We start from the raw sequence: 21,902 nt of genomic DNA, 5'->3' as shown, positions 1-21,902 counted from the left end.
ATTTTAAAAACCATAAAAAGAGTATGCACCATTTTTATATGCTAGAGTTTGCATGGTGCATAAATGTGTGTAAGGTTTGATATTGCAGACCTGTGTATGAGTTTATGTATTGATTTGGGTAGCCATGTTTATTTATTAGCCACATAAAAAGTGTAATTCTAAAAATAAATTGGTACGCTTTAATTTTATGATAATATACTGAAAGGCAACACAATTTTGGAGGTGAAATGTTTTCTGAAGGTCCATATGTAACATATTTTGCTTGAAATCGTTTTTCAATGCAACAGGCAGAGGAAACAACCAGTTTACATGTGTATAAATTATCTGCAAGGTAACAGAAATTGTGATAATTGAGGATTTTGAATCACTGTTGCCTAAGTACCTGTGGTGATCATATGGCCCAATACATGCCTAAAGTCAACAAAGCATTAACTCACAGATGTCTCTCAAGTGTGTGTAGGACAGCAGTTCAGTGAAGATGATCAACTTACGAAAACTTTTGTCATGGTCTGTGGTTGAAGATATTGTTGTTGAATATGACAACGCAATCTGTCCCACACATGTTCAGTTGGATTCATATCAATACGTGAACATTGTATGTATGAAAGAAAACTTATATAGGCCTTATAAGGTGGTGCGCTGCTGCTGTTTGCTGCCAAATGAGTAGTTTGTGTCTGCAACGGTAGAAAAAGAACTGGTCACAAGATGTGACACTACCATGTACAACAACTTTCGATCAAAACTTAGCCATCACTTCTCATTTATAAGCAATGTGCAAATTAATTAACCTGGTGTCAAGACACAAAGTTGGAAATGTTCCAACGTGATCTGCATGCAATTAACAAGTAGGAGTTAACAAGTAAGTAGTATTTGTTGACATCAAGTCGATATGTTGAATTCAATTCATTTGCACTCATTCAAATTGGCAGTCTAGATAAAGTATCCAAAAAACATGTTGCCTTTTATGTATGTGTAGGTTTGATAACATCACATACTGTATATAAATTACTACAATAGCAAAATTTGCTTGATCTAAATCATATGCTTTATTGCAACAAAAATAGATTGATTTAAAAAAAATGTCAATTTGGGATAGTACATGTGGTTTGAAATGTTCTCAGGTTTGGAGTTTACAATTGTTGTGAAACTGGACAGTTCATAATGTGATTTTGTTTTTCTTTTCAGATAATCAACCAAAACTTGTTCTCTGACCAAATGCTATTTCTTACATTTTTGCTCATACAAATCAACCAATGAAAATTACACAGTTGTAATAAAAGAGATGCATTCTCAGGCATGTTTCTTTACAATGTAATAGGGCCAGTTCACTGGAAGTTTTGTTGCCTCATTCTGAACTGCAGACAATAAAAGCAATATACTGTAGCACTACTCATACCTAGAAATTTCTTTGCTTCACCGCAGAAATGTTCCAACATGATCTGCATGCAAAGTTAAAAAGTAGTATTTGTTGGCAAAACCATTTTGAAATCTAAAGCAATATTTCTGTTGGATTAAAAAATATGTATTCATAAGTGTGCTTGTTTAGAATGTAAAAAGTCTGCACAACGTCACCAGACGTTTTGTTGCCGTGCTCTGAATTACAGAACATGGCACAGCACATACAGTACCTGGAAAGTTTGGTAATTTTGTGAGGTTGATTGGAGTTGATTTAGAAGTTATTGTGTATAAATGCACTCATCAATGATGATTCTTTCTGACCCCAAAATATAAATAAGATATAAAGATATATGTATAAGTGTATAAAAATAAGGCTATATCACTTGGTTTGGTCTACTTTGGTGCATTTACAGTATGTTGTACAGTATGTGTTTCAGATTCTTGGTGAAAGGAAACAATTTCATTTTTATTGCAGCAAATATGCAGCTTACTTACAACACTAAATTCTAACGTTTAGCAGGCTATTACAGTAGTTTTAATTCTCATGTATTACTTGTTCTTTGACAATTTAATAATGACCCTTAAGTTTCCCTCATGGGAGTTAAGAAAACATATTTTATTGTTGTTAATGTGGCTTTGCTCCCTCTTGTTCTAACAGCACGTGAAAGTACAAGTACAACTATGAGTGGTGGTCAGAGGGACAAAAGGTAAAACTGGAGGAGCAATTTCCAAAGATACTGTACATGTACAGTAGCAGAGTCTAAGTTGTGTTTGTGGTTTAAACTTGAGACTTTCGCAAGGTAAGACTCTAAAGTCCAGGGGAAAAAGAGGAATTACACAATTTTATTGTCTTAATTTCTGTAGGAACTGCAACAGGAAAGCGCCGTGATTTTTAAGAAATTTAAGGTGCACTTTATACTGTACATCAGGTTGACTTTAAAGTAGCATCAGGTAACTATCCCACTTTAAAGCTAAAATTGAAGGGTCATTTTTCATGCATCTGGTACTCTGCAATGCTTTCACCTCTGAATTTAATTATTTTCCAGTGTCTGTTGTTGAAAATAAACAAGCTCCTCATCCTATAGCCATTACTATGTTAGATTTTAATTCCATTAAATAATTTCATGTAGCTTATTACAATATTCATGCTGTGCACTGATGGCAGATTAAATAGTATTCCAGATCATATATATTTTTTACTTTTATGTATGAAGGATGGCTGGATTTGCACAGCTCTTTGTATGTCTCCACCTCAACAATAAGTTTCATGGTATCCAAAAGCAAACTGGATCCAATGAGTGGGTCCACACCTTATCATTCTTTTCCTGGTGTATGACTTCATCAGCTGGTAATGCACTGTATCCACAGGGCTTCAATTAACATCTTTAATAAATGAGTGGCATTTGAACAAGTCAGCACCACTGCAACAATCTTATAATATTGGGGGGAGTAATGGGTCACTGGGACAAGATACTGAGATAATACCAGAGGAATATCTATGTTATATTATATAGCTAATTTATGTTCTTATGCTCTGCATAATCCTGTTAAAGTTTAAAAAACAGACCTGAAACAAAAGAATGCATATCCTCACACCTTGCTGTACAGCATTTACTACAATAGGTACATAATAGGAACAACAGGTCAAAGTCAGACCTGCATAATAAATAGCTTTTATAAAAATGCTATTAGTGTAGTTTAACTTTTTGAAAATTGTTAGAAGAGTTTCTACACACAGAGAACGAAAATCTGCATTTAATGAAGACTGATTGCTTCTTTAACATTTTTAATGTAGTACCAAGTATTTCTTGAAAATGCAGTAACATGCAGTAATCAGTAGTTTTTCAATGCAATTTTTGCACCTTGTGAATTGACTAAAGTGACTAGTATTTCCAACCACTGTGAGTGAAATAGTCCATTGAGTTAACTATGCACATCCCTTAGGATAGTGTATAATGTAATGAAATCTCTCCTCAATCTCCTTTTTTCTAACACCTTAGCCTGTTCATTCTGTATATGACACTATCAGGAATCATCCTTTCTGTGTGATTGTAATAATTAATGGAAAACAAAATTGAAAACAGCATTCTAAATTAGATCTTACTATCAGCTATGCTTACCTTTATAAAGCTTATTTTTCCTGAATTTAAATTCTGTACTCTTTGCTAGATATCTTTTATTGACACATGATACATGCTCTTTTGAGTGCTTTCTACTTACGCCCATACAACATATATATTGTATCTTTTTACACTGAATGTAAATCATTTTGCACTGATCTAAATTAAATTTAATCTGCCAATTGTTTGCCCTAAGATATGATTTTATCTTTCTTTGCTGCTCTTCCTCTATATCATCCCACCCCCTATTTTTGTATCCAAGTAGTTTATTAACTATATCTGTGCTATATCTATGGATTATTCCCGCACATCACTGCTTACATTTGCTCAGTTAGGAACTGTATCCCCCCAGATGACATGCTATTTCTGATTAAACAGATTTTGATCTATGTGGATACATTATGTATGGCTTTTAATTTGAGACTCAAAGTTTTAGGAGGGACCTCATCAGGATTTTTTTCTACTATCCTTGCTGGAGATGCTTGGATGGCGATATATAGAGATCAATACTGTCTATACTAAACAAAAAACTGAAACAATACTTTCTAGGTCCTGTGTGTTCTCATGAATAATATAAAAGTAAGGCAACATATACACTCTCCCTAGTTGACCCAGTTTTCTGGCAAAGGAAGACAATGATTAGACTGCCGTAACGTGGTCAAAATCCTCATACATACTGTATATGTATTGTATCTTAAAGGAACAGACAGTTATCTGTTCAAGGATGAAAATATGTCAATTTACGCACTTGGTGTTATAGTGAAGAAGAATGGACAATATTATTCTTTACTTGAACAATAGCATGTGTTGTCAGAAATGATTTAATACTTGTTCTGTATCTGCCCTAGAGTTGTTGATAATAAAAAATCATCAAAACAAAGTTCCTGAAGTAATAGGTAGAATCTGCCTCTTCCAGCACTGTAAATTTAAAAATGCTCCAACTTTTTATTTGACCCTTTTTTGTTATTTTATTTGTTATTTGTTCTATTTGAAAATATTTATTACAGTACCGTAATCAACTCGGGTAATGGTCTGTTTGTCATGTGGCATAGGATCAGTTTTTTCCTCCTACATGTTTGTAGTGTTCTGCACAGTGTGATTTCGTAATTCACTGACGTTTTTGTTTGCTGTTGTTTTGGTGGTTATTTTCCAGTAGTCATGTGGTATGAAGGACAACTGTGGAAGAAATTTTAAGTATCACAACCAAAACTAATCTCTAAAATTGAAAACAATTAAAATGGAGCTGAAAAATTATTATTAATCTAGTAAAAAAGACAGTATGATACAGTATGTATCATATTGGTTTCTAAGGCCTGTTATGTCCATGATCACATATTAATTGTTGATTTGTCACCTTTCTCTTTGTTTAAAACTGTATTGTGCTAAGGTCACTATATAATACAGAGGTGCTTCACATTTAACTGAATATAATGTAAATTTATTTTTCTCAGGTTTGTATATAGATTCTGTTAAACTGTGTATATTTAATCATGACTCTGAAAAATAAGCTTCCTATTGCATGTAGTCAGTTACGTTTGTTTTATTTAAACATGTTGTATTTAATCTGATTTAACAGATCTGTATGGTTATACAATATAAGTATCCTCTATTCACCATTTCCTGTCTTGACTTAAACATAGTGTAAATAATTATATATTTTACACAAATTATGAAGTTTAGATAGAGTGCTGAAACAATATTTTAGATACTTTATAAATATCCATAACACATTCATTTTCATATAAATGTGGATCTTCATTTTGGGTAGGAGCTTATAAGACTGTTTTCAAGTAATCTATAGGTATCTGTAATGTATTTTGTAAAGTTGTAAAATTAAAACTTTTCATTTCCAGTTTAGAGTTCCAAAAGTACTTTATTTGTATTCTATGAAAGAACTACTGCATATTAATTCCAAAGATGTAGATATATCAGATTTTCTGGTTTCATCTTGAGGCTTCAAGATTTTACCTAGTGTATAGATTTGTTTAATATGTTTGCTGAGAGATTATACAAATATTTATACAGATATTTATGCACTCTTTTAAGGTTTTGTACAAACACCTCTCTGTATTTTAAAAGTTTAATAACTATTTGTATATGCTTGTATACTGTAGCACAGTGTCTAAAGACAATGGCGTGGTCAGGATCCAGGTTACTTTCTGAACTGGGTACTTGACGTCTACTTTCCAGCAAATGGGTCAGACTTTGTTATAGAGATTCACAAGTTCCTCAAAACATATTTATATTCTAGATGGTATCCACCTTGCATACCAGAAAAAGTTGCTTTAAATAAATATGTAAATATTAATATGCATTTAATAGAGAGAAACAAGGGAACTCAGGTACTAGAGAAGATTCTAGTCAGAGTTTGGTGCAACGTAATTTATAATGAATGCAAAAATGGCTTCTGAGATTCATAAGAACATAAGAATAGTTGCAAACAACTATTGCCATTCAGCCCAATCTAGCTTGTGTGGTAGTTTAATTACTAATTGATTCAAGGATCTCATCCAGTCATTTCTTAAAGGAAGCCAGGATATCAGTTTCAGCAAGCTAGAAGAGTTGAAATCAGACATTTGTTTTTGTTTAAATTTTCTGTATAATTGTAATGTAAATGTAAATGAATGTATTTTTTTTACATTATCATATTATACTGTTGTTACAATATAATAAACTATTTTGTGATGGAATAATAAAAAAATGTATATAAAGAACGGTTTAGAATTTGTCAAGCATAAACTTTTAAGCACAGTGGCACACTGGCGCAGTAGTTCACATTGCTGCCTTGCAGCGCTGGGGCCCAAATTTCAATTCTGGACCTGGGGGTGCTATCTGCATGTAGTGTGTATGTTTTCCGCATGTTCACAAAGGTTTCCTCCCACATTCCCAAAACATTGGGTTCTAAGAGAATTGGCCCTGGTGTGAGTGTGTGTATGTCTGTTAATGCCTATTAATGGACTGGTGTATCCGACCTTGCCCCCATTCCTTGCTGGGACAGTGTCCTGCTTCCCTGTAACCTTGAATTGCAAGAAGTGGTTATAAAATGGATGGATAAACCTTTATGGAGTTTGCTTGATGGTACTCATCCATTTTCTAACCCCTTTATCTAAAAGAGAAACTATGCTGACTATCGTGGCAAAGCAAAAGCCACAGATAACCCCAGGAACAGGGATTGACCCCAGGACCCCAGAGCTGTGAGGCAGCAATGCTAACCACTGCACCACCCAATCGTAAACTATCTCAATAATATTTAAGTTATGAATCATGTTAAATCTTACTGTTATTAAATGTCTTTCATAAGTGTTTATGTGCCTGATAAGTATTGTTGTGGGTGACAATGTATTAATAATACATAATCAATAACAAATATGTTTTGTTTCCTCAGGTCCTCTGACTGTGTTTCGAATTGTGGCTTTCGGAAGCGGCCTTGCCCTAATCATTTTCGCAATTTCCAGTTTCCTTATTTACAGGTGTGTAGTTATTTAATCTGTTCCTTTGTCATACTTGTTTCTTTTCTTTCCTGCACTCACATGCTGTTCAATCCAATAGAAAACCAGGTGGAAATTGGTACAACAGTGGGAAATCTTTGAGGAAAACTGTAATTTGACTAGAAAGTGGAAAAGAACATTTTAGGAGACAGCAAGGTGTATAAATGGTTGCTAAAGCATTATAGTAGAGAGAGAGAAGAACAGTTGTGAAGGCTGTTTTTACTGAGAAGAATTAAATGCAAAAAATAGCATGGGATACTACTACATTTGTTCAGCTTTTAATGGCACTCAGTAAAGATTTTCTGTTGTCAATAGCTTCTCTAATTTTTTGCACTTTGTTCAATTATACTTTTGTTCCCATTGCGCATGGTGTTATATTTAAAAACTCCATAGTTGAACAGTTTGACATAGAGCTGAGGACGATGTTTATGTGGGTGGTTCACAATAGTGGAGGACTCCTCTTACATAGAAAGAGTCACCTGTGCTGCTTAGTCATTTCATATGTGGAGCATGTAGTTTTACTTCAGGATTTGGTTTTCAAAATTTCAGAGAAAATGTTTATTAGTTGCTTTCATTCAGATCTGTGGATCCATAAATGGATATTATCTGTCCCCTGTATGTCAAGAATTGGTTAGATTCCCATAAAATCCTGGGACACCTAAGAAAATATGACTTGTTCAGAGCTGTTCTTTATCAGCTGATTTTAAACAACTGCAGCTTTCTGATTTTCCTAGTTCTGAACCCGGTAATGCTTTGTTATTGTACTTGCAATACCAATATCTCAGTGTAGATGGAGTATTTAGATTTTTGTGTGATTTTTAGTTATTGTTGGAGGTGTTTGTTTTTATAAATGTTCTAGAAGGACTGTCTACACATACAATTTGCTAATGCTACAGTATGTGCCACATCTATCACAAAAAGCAATTCTTCTTTACCATTTACGAATTATAATAAACACAGCAGATGCTTTTTTCTGACATATTAATATCCATTCAGTTTCTAAGCATGTCTTCAAATTCAGTGCCACTGGGGAGGTGGAGTGTTTCATGGCAAGCAAAACAAGTAAAAAAAACGTTATACTGAGGATGCCTTTGGAGATTCAAATATGGAAATAGCAGAATATTGGACTATGGGAACAATCAGTTGAATTACAGTATGTGTGGGAGACAGAGTGAGAGTTTTTTATGAGCTTTGCGAGCTGTTTGTGGACTGTTTGTGGTACAGAATGTGGGAGCATACAAATGTCAGGTGAGACATTGTTGGCCAGATCTCCTGCTCATCAGCTTTATGTTGTGTTCCTTGTGATTTAGGCTAACTTCACAATTTATCTCTCCCACTGCTAAATCTATTTCACCAACTGCATACAAAAATCTTTCTTTGCTACTCAGAAACTCATTAATTGTATTAAGGTTGGATTTAAAGGGAAGTTACAATTTTTAAGAGCTAACCTGTTAACATGAAGAAACATTAGAGATGGAAAGACAGTGAAACATTACTTTTGTTACTGTCCTTGGTGTAACTGGTGAATATTCAGTGTCATAATGCAAACATAAGAACCTGAAAAAACTCAGAAGTGCAAGACACTTCACTTAGGTTTTACTTAACCTACATCAGGGTCAGTATAAAATTCAACAGTTGCAGTAAATATATTATTATATATTGTCTGATTGAAAGTGAAAGATGAATTCTCAGCGTTTATAACCAGACACAATATGTTTAAAGAACAGATGTCTGTGAAATCAATCTTTTTTCCAGTGTTGTGTCCTCCAAAAGTGGATGCCAGTAGTCTAAAAAGGAAATGACCAGACTAAAAGCATTAATAAAGTATAAAGCATGGCTTCCTACAGCTAAGCATGCACTGATAACTCCCAGGTGGGCTGGGTGATCCAGGTAGAAAGTTCCAGCCTCAGCCTGGGTTATATAGGAAAATTATGGGGTCACATACTGGCAATTCTACTGAAAAACTCAAATATGAAGAACAATAACATTGCTTGGATTCATATGAAAGTGTATTGATTGACATAAAATGCAATGGAACAAAAGTTTACATGTTGCTGTTATTTTGCTTTAAACCTCCCCATCATAAAACCTCTATCACACCAGGGCGTTTTCTTGGCTTTTTTCATCAACTTTAACACTGCATCTGTCTCTGCCTACACACCTGCAATCATCTTGCATAGAATACATAGGCTGGGTGCCCTTTCTTCACATTCATCTGTCAAACTAATCTCAAACAATTACAAAGGAATAGAATTCTGCAGCATGGTGAAATTGGTACACAAGTTTCAAAAAACATTTATTTTCTTGCTCATCTAATTTTTCCTTCCTGACAGGAGTGCAGGAGTCTAAAGAATAGAATGTTTCTGCTTGTGCACTTGCGTAACAGCTTTTTCAATGGCTATGCAAAAATTATGCTGTACGTACAGCAGAAGAATGTATAGTAAACAAGTGATTGGTCAAAGGGGGAAAACAAAATATGAAGATCAAGTAACCTTACTCAGTGTTCAGTAGGAATGTTCACTCTAATAGAGAAAGTGAAGCAGAAGTGTTATGTTAAGCAATTAATAGAGAATACAGCAATTTTGCTAGTGGAAATGGTGAGGACTGAAAGAGTAAACAATTAGAAGAAAGGGTGATTCCCAGATTACGGTTTTCAAAAACAACTCCCATATTGCTTCCAATGTGAATTGTACACTGAGAATTTAACATAAGGCAGCAGAGGTGTCACTTGTATCCCTTTGACAAGATTAGATTAATGTAAAAAACATCAGGAAATGGCACTAAACCATTAACAGTGTTTACAAATATTGGAGGGCAGTGTTATAGACTCATGAATGTCTATGTTTCTCTAAAAGCAAATATTTTGTTAGAGGATAAAAAAGAAAGTTTTCAAACTGCTACATAAAACATTATGTGTTTATTATAATGAGCCTACATGGTCCTAACTAGATTACTGAAATTACTAGATTACCTAGATTACTGAAATTAAAAAGAAAAGCAACAACATTTACTCCTGAATCCTGGTCTCAGCTATCTGAGTAGATCTAACGTAATCATTTAAGACTAAATAAAGGTATTATATTCAAGTAAAATATTTTCAGAAATTAGAAGCATTCAACATCATAAACTGTCTTGGAAAGAAGGTTTCACAGTGCAGATAATAAGAATTTATAAGAATTGTGAAAACAAATACCCAGATTCAGGTAAAAAGATTAGATTAAATAAATAAGACTTATTAAAGTATGTTAAAAAGTACCAAAGAAGGTCACATTACAAAGATGTGCTCCATATTAGTAAAGTACAACTGCTTTATTACATTTTATGTTCCAATTTTGCTAATGATTACAAATGTCAAGACTGAAAAACAAGATACAAAAATGCTCAAAAACATTGTATAACATTTTATTTTTAATAAAGAAGCAGTTGTAGTCTTGAACAGAGGGGGCTATGAGCAAAACTTAGTCAAATATTAGAAATCCTCACTGTCAATGGCAAAGTCAACTGAGTGGATTTCTTCAAAATCGACAATGACAGCATTGCAAATGACAGAAAATGGAAACTAAAGAGAAATAAATTTCAAACCTAGAACAGATGGCTGTACATTACACAAAGGGTTGTGGGAAGACAGAGCAAGTTACTCAGCCATGTTGTTGAAGCTAATACTATCTCCGCTTTCCTGAAATGTCTGGATGAGACCCTCAGATCAATTAGAAACTAGCAACCAAATGTTCTTACATTACTGACACATTTTGATCTTTAACTTGATTCTAATTTTAATATTTCCTCTTGTTTATTTCATAATTTGTAGTTTTCTCTATACAAGGCAAACAATCAGCATTCTGAGCAGACTGCGTTTTGAGCCATTGTGACATAGCCCACTGCCATCCATTTTCCATTTATCACCCAACTTTGGGGAGACTTCTTTTTTCTGATTGCTGCTCCTCATCAACACGCTTTTTCTTTTCTGCAAACCTACTAAATCCTATGAAATGTCTCCACATTTTTATTGTTTCCTTCCAATACGAGTAGTAGTATTGGAGTGCCCTTATATTTTGTCACAAGGTATCTTATTACTGGTGGATCAGTCTATCAGAACTCAGGTACTGTAGATAAAACCTTCTGTTCAGTTTCGCGTGTTTGATTAACAACCAAGGGTGCTAAATGTCCATATGGACAAAAAACAGTAGCCATCACCAGCGAGTGTGTCTGGTAAGCAAATCTATCCCCATGGGTGAAATGTACCTCCATTTGGTGTGTCCAATGCAATTTATGTCCTGCATAATAATATTTAAAATGGAGGTATAAATATAAGACTAACACTTAGAAATAATGAGGCACATCATTTTATTCTCAACATTGTTATTACATTGACTGAGAAGCTCCAAAAGAGAGCCCTCAAGGAGCCATATTCAATATTTTTTTATCTTTATTACTTTTGCAGATATGGCCTAATGAAGTTGCGGTTTATGCAAGAACAAATTTGGCAAAAACGTTAACCTTGAGAATTACCTTTGAAGAGCCTGGTTTTGGGAGAGCAGATCACACTAAAAACCTAATTCTGTTTTTGGAGGGGTTAAGATTTTTCTTCTTTACAAAGCTGGATGTGTGAGAGAAATACAACATGGGCATTTTGAGGGACAATCAGACTTTCAAGCATTCTTAAACATTCTTTTTCCTCAAAATGTTGGATATTTTTATAAGTATTTTACAAGACTTTAAAACATATTATTAAAAACATTCAATTTAAAGAATTTAAAGAAAAGATCCCGTTATTATGAAAAGCATATTTGAACACCTATGCGAAAAATATCTTTGAAAAACGATTTCCATGACATCTCATAACATTGAGCACAAAATATATGTCAACAACATTATAGTGTACTGTACTCTATATGCACTGCTTCTGGCTTAATACTGTTTTACTGTTTGATCCCAGATTTGTTCCATTCTCAGTCTAATGTTTCACATTCTTTGAATTGCTTATTAATAAAACATTGACTCTGTATGGAGTCTAGTCTGCAGTTAGTATGGACGGATATTTAAACAGAAACAGAACTTCGCAGTTTAATGGGGGGTTGGTCAGTCAAAGGTATTCACATATGGGACTGATGAAACAATAGGACCAGTGTAGAGTACAACAGTAAATTCACCAAAAATGAAGTGCTGCCAGTGGCTTTGAAATGAAAGCCTTTAAAATATGTTTTTTTGTGAATTCTTTTAATGGACTTTCCCTGCAGAAAACTCTCTTCTTCGCCCAGCCAATAGAATGGCAGTTTCATACTTTTATTTTGGCTTGTCTTAGCTTCATTTTTAATTCTCTTGATGGAATTTTGCAATGTGATTGGTAACAAAATAATATTAAAGAGGTTATTATATATATTTAATACAAAAATAGTATTTAAAGAAATATTGGTTATTGTGGCACATTTAAAATATAATTATGCACTGAATATTAGGAGCTATTGTATATTGCTCCAGTTAAAAGTTATGATTTTATTTTATTGTTTTAAAAGGAAATTATGTGGGACTGTTTCCATGAAGGAAATGGTAGGTTCTGTTTTAATCAAAGGCAGTTCAGGGAAACTACACACTTAGAGACAGATTCTGTTTAATCAAAAGCTGTTCAGGGAAAGCACACACTTTTAATTTTCATAAAACACAATGCTTAATCCAATAATTTTTCTACTTCATGTTTATTAGTATGTTTTATTAATCTCACTTGAATTTAATTTTTTAGTCCTGAATAATCACTTGCACATTGTAAATAATAAGAAAAATAAATATTTTTGAAGCACTATTATAATAAAGAATGTGAACATATTATAAAAGGTTGTGTCTCCATTTTCTCTTAATCTTTGAGTTTTGTTATAAGTCATTTCCAGAATCATGGGGTGCTAAACAGGAATATATATAAAGTATATAAAGGATATATTTACTGTACGATACATATATCACATATTGTATATATTTTAAATAAAACATCATTATACAGTGGCTATCAGTCATATTCACCCCACATTTTATCGTTTGGCAATATGGAATCATAGTGTATTTAATTTGATTTTTTTGTCATTGATCTGCACACTCTTTAATGTGAAAATGAAGAAAACAAAATAGGTATTCACCTCCCTTGTGTCAATATTTGGTAGAGGCAGCTGTGGTAGAAATTACAGCCATGAGTCTTCTTGGATAAGTCTCTACCAGCTTTGCACATCTAGGCACTGCAATTGTTGCCTATTCTTTGGAAAATTGCTCATGATTCCTCAAGTTGGATGGGATGGGGTTCATTGGTAAACAGAAATTTTCAGCTCCTGCCACAGATCCTCAATTGGATTGAGGACCGTGCTTTGATTGAGCTGCTCCAGAACATCGACTGTTTTGTTTTTAAGCCACCCCAGCGTGACTTTGGCTGTAAGTTTTGGGTCATTGTCCTGCTGGAAAACAAGTCCCAGGTCTCTTGCAGACTGCTGCAGGTTTTCCTCCAGAATTTCTCTATACTTTGCCACATCCATTTTGCCTTCTATCTTCACAAGTTTTCTAGGTCTTGAGTAAAGCATTCCCATAGGATGATGTTGGCACCACAATGCTTCGTTTTAGGGATGGTGTTCTCAGGCCAGTGTTTGGTGTTATACTTGTGCCAAACATAGATCTTAGCGTTGAGACCAAAGAGGTCAACTCTGGTCTCAAGAGATCGTAGAATCTTCTTCCACTTGGTCTCAGATTCTCCGACATGCCTTCTGTCAAGCTAGTCAAGATCAGATGTGAGTTTTTTTTTGCTACTCTCCCATGGAGCCCAGATTAGCATAGCACCCAGGCAATTGTTGTGATATGTTAAGATATATGAAATGTGAGACTGTAATTCCTAGTAAAGTTGTCATAGGCCTCTTGGTGACCTCTTTAATAAGTGTCCTTCTCACCCAGATATGCCCTGTTCTGGACAGATTTACAGTTGTGAATTATTTTGTGAAAATTGTGAGAAATGAGCTTTCTTCATTCTTAACTGTGCTTTGGAGGATAGGCAATGCCTTGGAATTCTTTTTATACCCTTCCCCTGTCCTGTATTTTTAATAACCCTATCTCAGATTTGCTTTTGTTTGAGTTTGCATAACTTCATGATGTAGTTCTTGTTGGAGCTGCACTAATGAACTATGGGACCCTTCAGGGATAGGTATATTTAGCATGAACACATGTGAAACACCTTAATTATACACAAGTGGACTACATTTATCTAATTTTGTGACTTGGTTACACCTGAGCCTATACAGCTCATAGCAAAGGGAGTGAATGCCTATGCATTCAGTTATTTTATGTTTTATATTTAGTTGTGATTTATAAATAAAGTAGGAATTATACACATATTTATATATATATATTATAATAAATATATAATTTATACATACAAATGATTTATACATATAAATAATTTTATTTTTGCTTCGACATTATATGGTGTTTTGTGTTGATCAATGGCAAAAAATCCCAATTAAATAAATTGTAACACAGTAAAATGTGAAAAAAGTCCCAAGGGGGATGAATACTTTTAATAGCCACTGTATAAAAATATATCAACATTCAGTACGTACAGTACACTATCATATCACATTTAACTATTGGTGGTGTGGATCAGCACTTATATATCAAACATTATTGTACACATACAAATATTTTTTCAGTTTGGGACCCCTACATAAGGAATAAAAAATCTGTGGTATTATACTACAACTAATTTTTTTTATTATTATTTTTTCAACAAAAAAAAAAGAATACAAGAAAAACATATGGGAGAAAAGGGTATGCAAATACTTTATGTTAAAAAAGTGCAAAAAGGTATTTAAACATATCCAAGACTCTAGCCAGTCTCAGTTTATTTATCTGCAATTAGATCTTTAACAAAAATACATCATAGCTAAGTATTAATGTGACTTGGGAATCATCTCTGAGAAGAGGCAGCACAGTTAAATCAGTGATGTACCTATATGCACGTTCACACACTTCTAAGACATGTGTAAGGTACTGGGTACAAAGAGCAACTCACAGGCTGGAGACTGCTGCTCAAGATACTTTGTTAATAGTGAAATGGGGATCAGAGAAAAAAGGAAATGAATGCACAGCAGTATATGTATGTACTGTATATGGTGGAAATCCTACCATTACGTTTGGTTTAAAGAAGACAAGATAGTCAAATGTGCTTAAATCGCATTCAAGACTTTGAGTATATCCTGCATATGAATCTACTTCATTCATGGGAGATGGGAGATGTTAATATTGATACTCTTTGACCCAAGAAGTATCTTCTTGATTACCTTACCCTTATAGTTTTAGGAAAGAGCTGTCTGAAGCGTTGTGCTTCTCAGGGGCTTGTGTACTGAACTGAAGCCATTATTTTTTCCATCTTAAAAAGAAATTGGACACCCGTTGTCAGACCACCCTAACTATGCAGATCCAGTTTTAGCAGAGAGCCACCAAACATCTCCAGTAATTGCGTTTCAGTTGTTCAGATTCTAATTATGACTAAATGACTCAACAAATACAAAGGGTTTGGGTAGTTTGGTGTTTACTTTGGTGTTCACACACCTGGCTGAGGAAATGAGGGCTGGAGATCAGGGCTGTCACAGTAGGTAGTGCAGTGGTGAGCATTGCTGCCTGGCACTACTGGGGCCCTGAGATCAATTCTGGACTTGGGGTGCTATTTGCGTGGAGTTTATATGTTCCCCCTGGTTTCCTTCTGCAACCCAAAGACAAATTGGTACATTGATCAGCTCCTGGGAAGACTGGCTCTGATGTGATCGTGTGTGTTTGTGTCTGTGTGTGCCCTCAGATGGAATGGTGTCCTGTATAGGGTACATACCACCTTGCACGTACTGCTACGTCATGACCCTGTATTGGATAAAACAGTTAGAAAATGGATGGATAAATGTGTAAATGTACATTAACAATGTAATGTTTTACTACTATTATTACTCATTTTAAAAATTGTTTTTTAAAACACTTTCAAACACCTAATTTGTGCATATGCTGAAGAACACATCTCATTTGATCTGTAATATACCTATACCCAGCCAAACTGTTTTTCTTGAAGCAAGAACCATGGCAAACTAAAATTAGAATCAGTTAAAGACTGATATTTTATTGGCTTCAAATCCCAATTTAAATGTCACAGTAAGCTTTATTCATGGAGACCCAAAATGTTGTGGTTACTGCTGAAAGAGTCTGTAAAGAGTTCAACAGCAAAATAAAAAAAAATGCTGGATGTAGAAGTCTTATAAGCAGTACACATTAGCCATATTACCTCTAGGGAGTTTCTAAAGGGCGTTAAAATGCAGCTTAAGGAGTATTTTCTGGGAAATCATCGTATAACACATAATCCAAACACTTGATGAATGTTAGTCTAAGGTCCTGCAGCCAGACATGGGACAGGTTTTAATATTAAAAGCCCTTGTTTTTTTTTCAAGCTGTGGTTTTATGTAAAAATGTGTTTTAGAAAAAACAAAAATAGCCCCTCTGTAGATAGGATTTGGGGTGGCCTAATACTGGAATAAGAGCATTCACTAATATATATATATAAGCACTGTACTTTCAGATTGCTGCTAGATGGAAATGACTTATTCCTTATTGGATTACAATGGAATGTACAGACGTTTAACTTTGTATTTCAAATATATCAAACTAATAATGATTGGAATTTTTTTTCTACAAATCTACTTCCTGCTCTATTGAACTACATATAAAAACTTTCATCGTAATGTTTTGTATTATTTCCTTTAAGTTTACGTGAACTCACCTGCTATACTTCATATTCTGAGAAACACTAAGAGTTACTTCAATGTATGGCCCCAATGTGTCAGGCCCCAATTATATTGAATCACCGCCTTGACTCTTGAGTAAATGTACTCACATTTAAAAATAACACCGGTATTAAGCTGGAAACTTTGATGACCTGTAAACATCTGAACACAACATGATACATTTCAAATATTGTTAAGACTGATTTTAGATTGAAGTTCACACCTTTGTACTCTAAACCCAAGTTTTATTTGATGGTACAGTATATTACACCAAACAGGTTTAACATACAGTGACACGCCAGGGGGTCGGGGTGCCATAGCAAGTTATCTTTTAATAGGCGGATCTCAGGAAAATAGATACAGATGCAGCTATAAGTTACAGTACTAAAGCACTTTATTTAGAGTGCAAGAAGACATCCACAGAGTCATCACAAAAAAGAAAAAACAAAGCCTAGCTCTTTGACCTCCAAAGTAGACTTCTTCAAACCCTCTCTATAACACACTGTGCAACTAAGCTGCTTTCCATCTCCAAACCCAGTTGCTCCCCAAAACTCTCTCATCAATAAAGTTTTCTTAATTTTGAGATTTTCTCAAAACACTGCATGTTCATGTCCCGCAGTTCCACAGACCCTGGTCATTCATTCTCCCACTGTTGCCACACTTCAGAATGGATCGGCCCTCTACAACAGTCTATAGACTGCAGACTTTTTAAATCACCTGGCTGATTGTTTTCACCAGCTGTTCTGGTTACTGAAGGTGGCAGCTTTCTGAGGAATGTAGTTTAAATCATTCCATTAAATCTTCCATCCTCATGTGTACCATCACCTACCCTTCACCTTATGAAGGACAGGGAAGGATAGGTGGGATAAACTGGCTGACCTATTCCCAACTGGGTAATGTACTCATCATATTTACAGGTCTTGTAATGCTGGCAGCCACCATCTGTTTCTCTGTAGTTTAATTGGTGTTCCCCCTTCTGTGCACTTCAATAACACCCCCTTTCTGGGTGTAGGAGCAGCACCTCATTTTCTTCACCCTCTTCTGTGGGTGAACATACTGTGTTGTATTCACAGGGGAGCCAGAGCCTATCAATTGGATTGAAAAATTAGAAAATGGATGGATTAAACTGCTTTGTCAGATGTGTAATGATCACGTTACAGAAGTTCAAATTCAAGTTCAAGTTTATTGTCATTACACTCATATACATGGTATATGGTATAACGAAATGCTATTTAACTAGCTCTCGTACATAAGTAGTACAAAGAGAAAAAAAAACAACAACAACAATACAATTGTGTAGCAAAAGAAAGACAGAGACAACAGGCAGTGTCCAAAAAAAACAACAACAGACGATGTGCAAAAAAAAACAACAACAGGCAATGTGCAAAACAACAAAAAGGTAACAGGTTATGTGCAAAAATATGCATCAACAGAATAAAATAAAGGGATAGAAATTATGGGGAGTGAGCTTTTGACATGTATGGTAGAGGTAGCTTTTCAATGTGTGTTTGGGTTTTTGGTAAGAAAGAAAGAAAGAAAGGAAGAAGGCACTGTGAGGTTCAGGTCATAGGTGAGAGGTGAGGTGAGAGTGAGAGCGAGAGAGGCTGGGAATTTAACAGTTTGATAGTGCGAGGGTAAAAACTGTCTCTGAATCCGGTAGTCCGGGCCCGAATGCTCCGGTACCGTTTTCCAGATGGTAGCAGATCATAAAGTCTGTAGCTGGGGTGTGTGGGGTCTTTGATTATGCTTAGAGCTTTCCTCAAGCACCGTCTGTCATAAATGTCCTGGATAGATGGGAGGGTAACCCCAGTGATGGACTGGGTAGTTTTCACCACCCACTGTAGGGCTTTGCGGTCAGCAGCACTGCAGTTGCCATACCACACTGTGATGCAGCCTGTCAGTGTGCTTTCTGTAGTGCATTCGTAAAAGGTAGTGAGGATCTGGGGAGATATCTTGGCTTTCTTCAACCGTCTTAGGAAGTACAGGCGCTGTTGCGCTTTCTTTATCAGACAGGTGGTGTTGAGAGACCATGTGAGGTCCTCGGTGATATGGACACCAAGGAATTTAAAGTTACTGACCCTTTCCACTTCAGTCCCGTTGATGTGGATAGGGGCATGTCCAGTTTGCAGTTTCCTGAAATCAACGATCAGCTCCTTGGTTTTGCTGACGTTGAGGGTGAGGTTGTTGTCATCACACCATGTTGTCAGGAGATTGACCTCCTCCCTGTAGGCCCTCTCATCATTGTCTGTATTGTCTGTGATCAGACCTACAACTGTGGTGTCATCGGCAAACTTGATGATGGAGTTGGTGTTGTGTTTGGCCTTACAGTCATGGGTATAGAGGGAGTAGAGCAATGGACTAAGCACACACCCCTGGGGGACCCCAGTGTTCAGAGTTAGTGTGCTGGAGGTGTGGTTTCCAAGCCTGACAGCCTGAGGTCTGCCTGTCAGAAAGTCCCGAATCCAGTTGCAGAGGGTGGTGTTGAGACCCAGTGCACTGAGTTTCTTGACTAGTTTCTCTGGGATGATAGTGTTAAAAGCTGAGCTGAAGTTGATGAATAGTAGTCTTTTGTATGTGTTCTTTTTGTCCAGATGGGATAGGCCCGTGTGTGTGGCAATGGAAATTGCGTCATCTGTGGATCTGTTGGACCGGTAGGCAAACTGGTACGGGTCCACTGTGTTTGGGATGGTGTCCTTAATGTGCTTCATGACCAGCCTCTCGAAGCACTTCATGATGACAGGTGTTAGTGCCACTGGTCGGTAGTCATTAAGACATAAATAAGAAGGTGATATGATTTGGTTTTCCTACTTTCCTATAGACAGATCTTATCAAATTAACATTAACATTAACATCAGCTGCAACTACACTGGCTAGGGCACACTTTTTACACACTTTTTCCAAACAAGTGTTTGGAAAGTAACCACCTTTAATTTTGTACCATCATAAAAAACATGGATAAAAATACAGGCTCCAGACATAATAGCAAAGCTTTTTTATTTAGTAGTTTCCTGCCAAAATCTTATTTATTTTCTGTTTTTTTTCTGTTTTGGGAAATGCTTAGCTGTACTTGAACAATTCAAGCTGCACAAGCTGCATAACGTAAAAAGTTATTATATAGGACTTCCTTTCCTCCATTGTATATATATATAGCCTTCTTTGTTTTGTAACATGTCAAGTACCAGTCTCATTTTTATTGTTACAGGAAACTAAAGTTGGAGAAAGAACTGGCAAGCATGTTATGGAGAATTCGGTGGGAAGATCTTCAGTTTGAAAGTCCACACAAATACCACAAGAGTGCAGGCAGCCGTCTCACGTTATCACAGGTGGGTTTTACTGCACTTAGATACTTGTGCAGTTTGTCTCCTCACTACGTTTCTTCCTGATGCTTTAGCTACTAGAAACAGGAATAGAGGAATTATAATGAAATATTTTTTATTGAAATAGATTAAACATTTTTTTTTAAATTAACATTTTTTATATGATATGAGATATGAGCCACTATAATGTTATGCAATGTTGATCACTTCTGGGAAGGCAGTTGATGAATAAAATGTGGAATGATGAACTACAGAGCCCAAGGTACCTGTATTGGATTCATTGTGATTTTGCTCACAAGTTACAAATTTATATTTAAACATTAAGCCTCATCTTTAAATCTCTATTTGTCTTTTGTGTATAAACAAGGATTTGGAAGGTGCTTACATGTTTTTAGGATTGTGTCTTCATCACTTTACTGTATGTAGAGCATTTCTAACAGAGGTGTGTTCTGTGGAACCAAATATTTACTGTAGGAAGTTGAAAAATCTCCTATTCCTTTGTCTTAGTGTCATATGCTGCTGTGAAATCTGCTTGTATCATTATAGATTTGAGTGATTGATATTTTTATACTAATCACATTTCAGAAAATTACTGTTAATTATAAAATTTCAAATATGGAAAACTTTATTTGAAGATTTAGCCTTAATGCATTTTAAATTGACAAAAATCAAAACTAAAATAAAAAGTACACTTGAAGTATTTTAAAAATATTTTTGTTATATAAATGTTGTATAAATGTATACAATACTGTAAATTTACAACATCATTCATTTTTCTAGGCTACATGCACTAAATGTAATAAAAAGCTAATTCTGATGTGTATCTGGCCAGTTTCAGCACAATATTATTTATGTGTCTTGGCCATTTTAACAATCTATCTCCACCCCTGGATTCCTATTTGAAGAACCAAGGCAGTCTGATATTGGGAAACAAAGGGATTCAGACCAAATTTATGGAATGAGTAGGATTTCTGAGATTAGGGAATATTTAATTTTTCTTTTTTAAATCACCAGGAAAAGGCTGTCACTTGTTTATTTGGATGTAGTCTGTTAGAGACAAAGGTTGTTTCGTTTTTAGTATTACTTCAGAGGGCAGTCCCAGCTGTGGAGCATTAGTTGTTTTACTTTCATTTACTGTATAAAGATTTATATCCGATTCTAGTGCATTTGGATACTCAGTGTTACGAATCTAATAGTGAGGGTTGTATATAATGTGATGGGCTCTAATTGTATATTCTTATAATTGTAAATATTAGTTTTGTCTCTTATTTTTTTACACACATTTCAAGCTACTGACAATTAATCACTGTCATGTATTCCCTGACAATGGGCATTTTATTACTTATATTTTAGACATTGCTTGTGCTCTAGCTGGTGTAAGACCTGATGAAACATTTCAAATAACAAATGTTTAAAATTTAAACTACATAAAACTATTTTATATTTATTTATATAATATTGGCATATTGTATACTCTACAATGTATATATGTTGGAATAGCTTAAAATGCTGTATATGTTACAGATATGTAGATATGCATTGATTATGAAAATAATATCCTAGTTATAAATTCCTGTTTGATTCTGTTCTGTCTTGGGAGATTAATGGCCCTTAGAAAACAGAGCTTGCATTATAAATCTTTTTCAGAGCTTTCAAGCTTGTATAATCTTGACATTTTATGTTTGACAAGACTAAATAGTTTGGGGAATGTGTAAAGATTTTTGTTAAAGATTCCTTTCAAGATCTAGGCAGTTCTAAAGGGGTTGAAAAGATTGTTCACAAAATGAATGCAGA

At 35.0% G+C, this 21,902-nt stretch overlaps 1 protein-coding gene across 1 annotated transcript in view; it reads left to right on the top strand.

The window, feature by feature from the left end:
- npr2 (natriuretic peptide receptor 2) overlaps window positions 1-21,902 on the top strand; it is a 99,253-nt gene that overhangs the window by 32,333 nt on the left and 45,018 nt on the right. The window contains exons 7-8 of the mRNA XM_088629343.1: window positions 6,904-6,988; window positions 19,994-20,114. Coding sequence (XP_088485469.1) covers window positions 6,904-6,988; window positions 19,994-20,114 — 206 coding nt within the window. The remainder of the gene's footprint in view (window positions 1-6,903; window positions 6,989-19,993; window positions 20,115-21,902) is intronic.

This window comes from Lepisosteus platostomus, chromosome 4 (genome assembly GCF_059453375.1).
Source record: "Lepisosteus platostomus isolate fLepPlt1 chromosome 4, fLepPlt1.hap1, whole genome shotgun sequence".
NCBI classification, from domain to species: Eukaryota; Metazoa; Chordata; class Actinopteri; order Semionotiformes; family Lepisosteidae; genus Lepisosteus; species Lepisosteus platostomus.
Note: the sequence above shows the minus strand (reverse complement) of the source record. Positions and strands in the feature narration are given on the sequence as shown.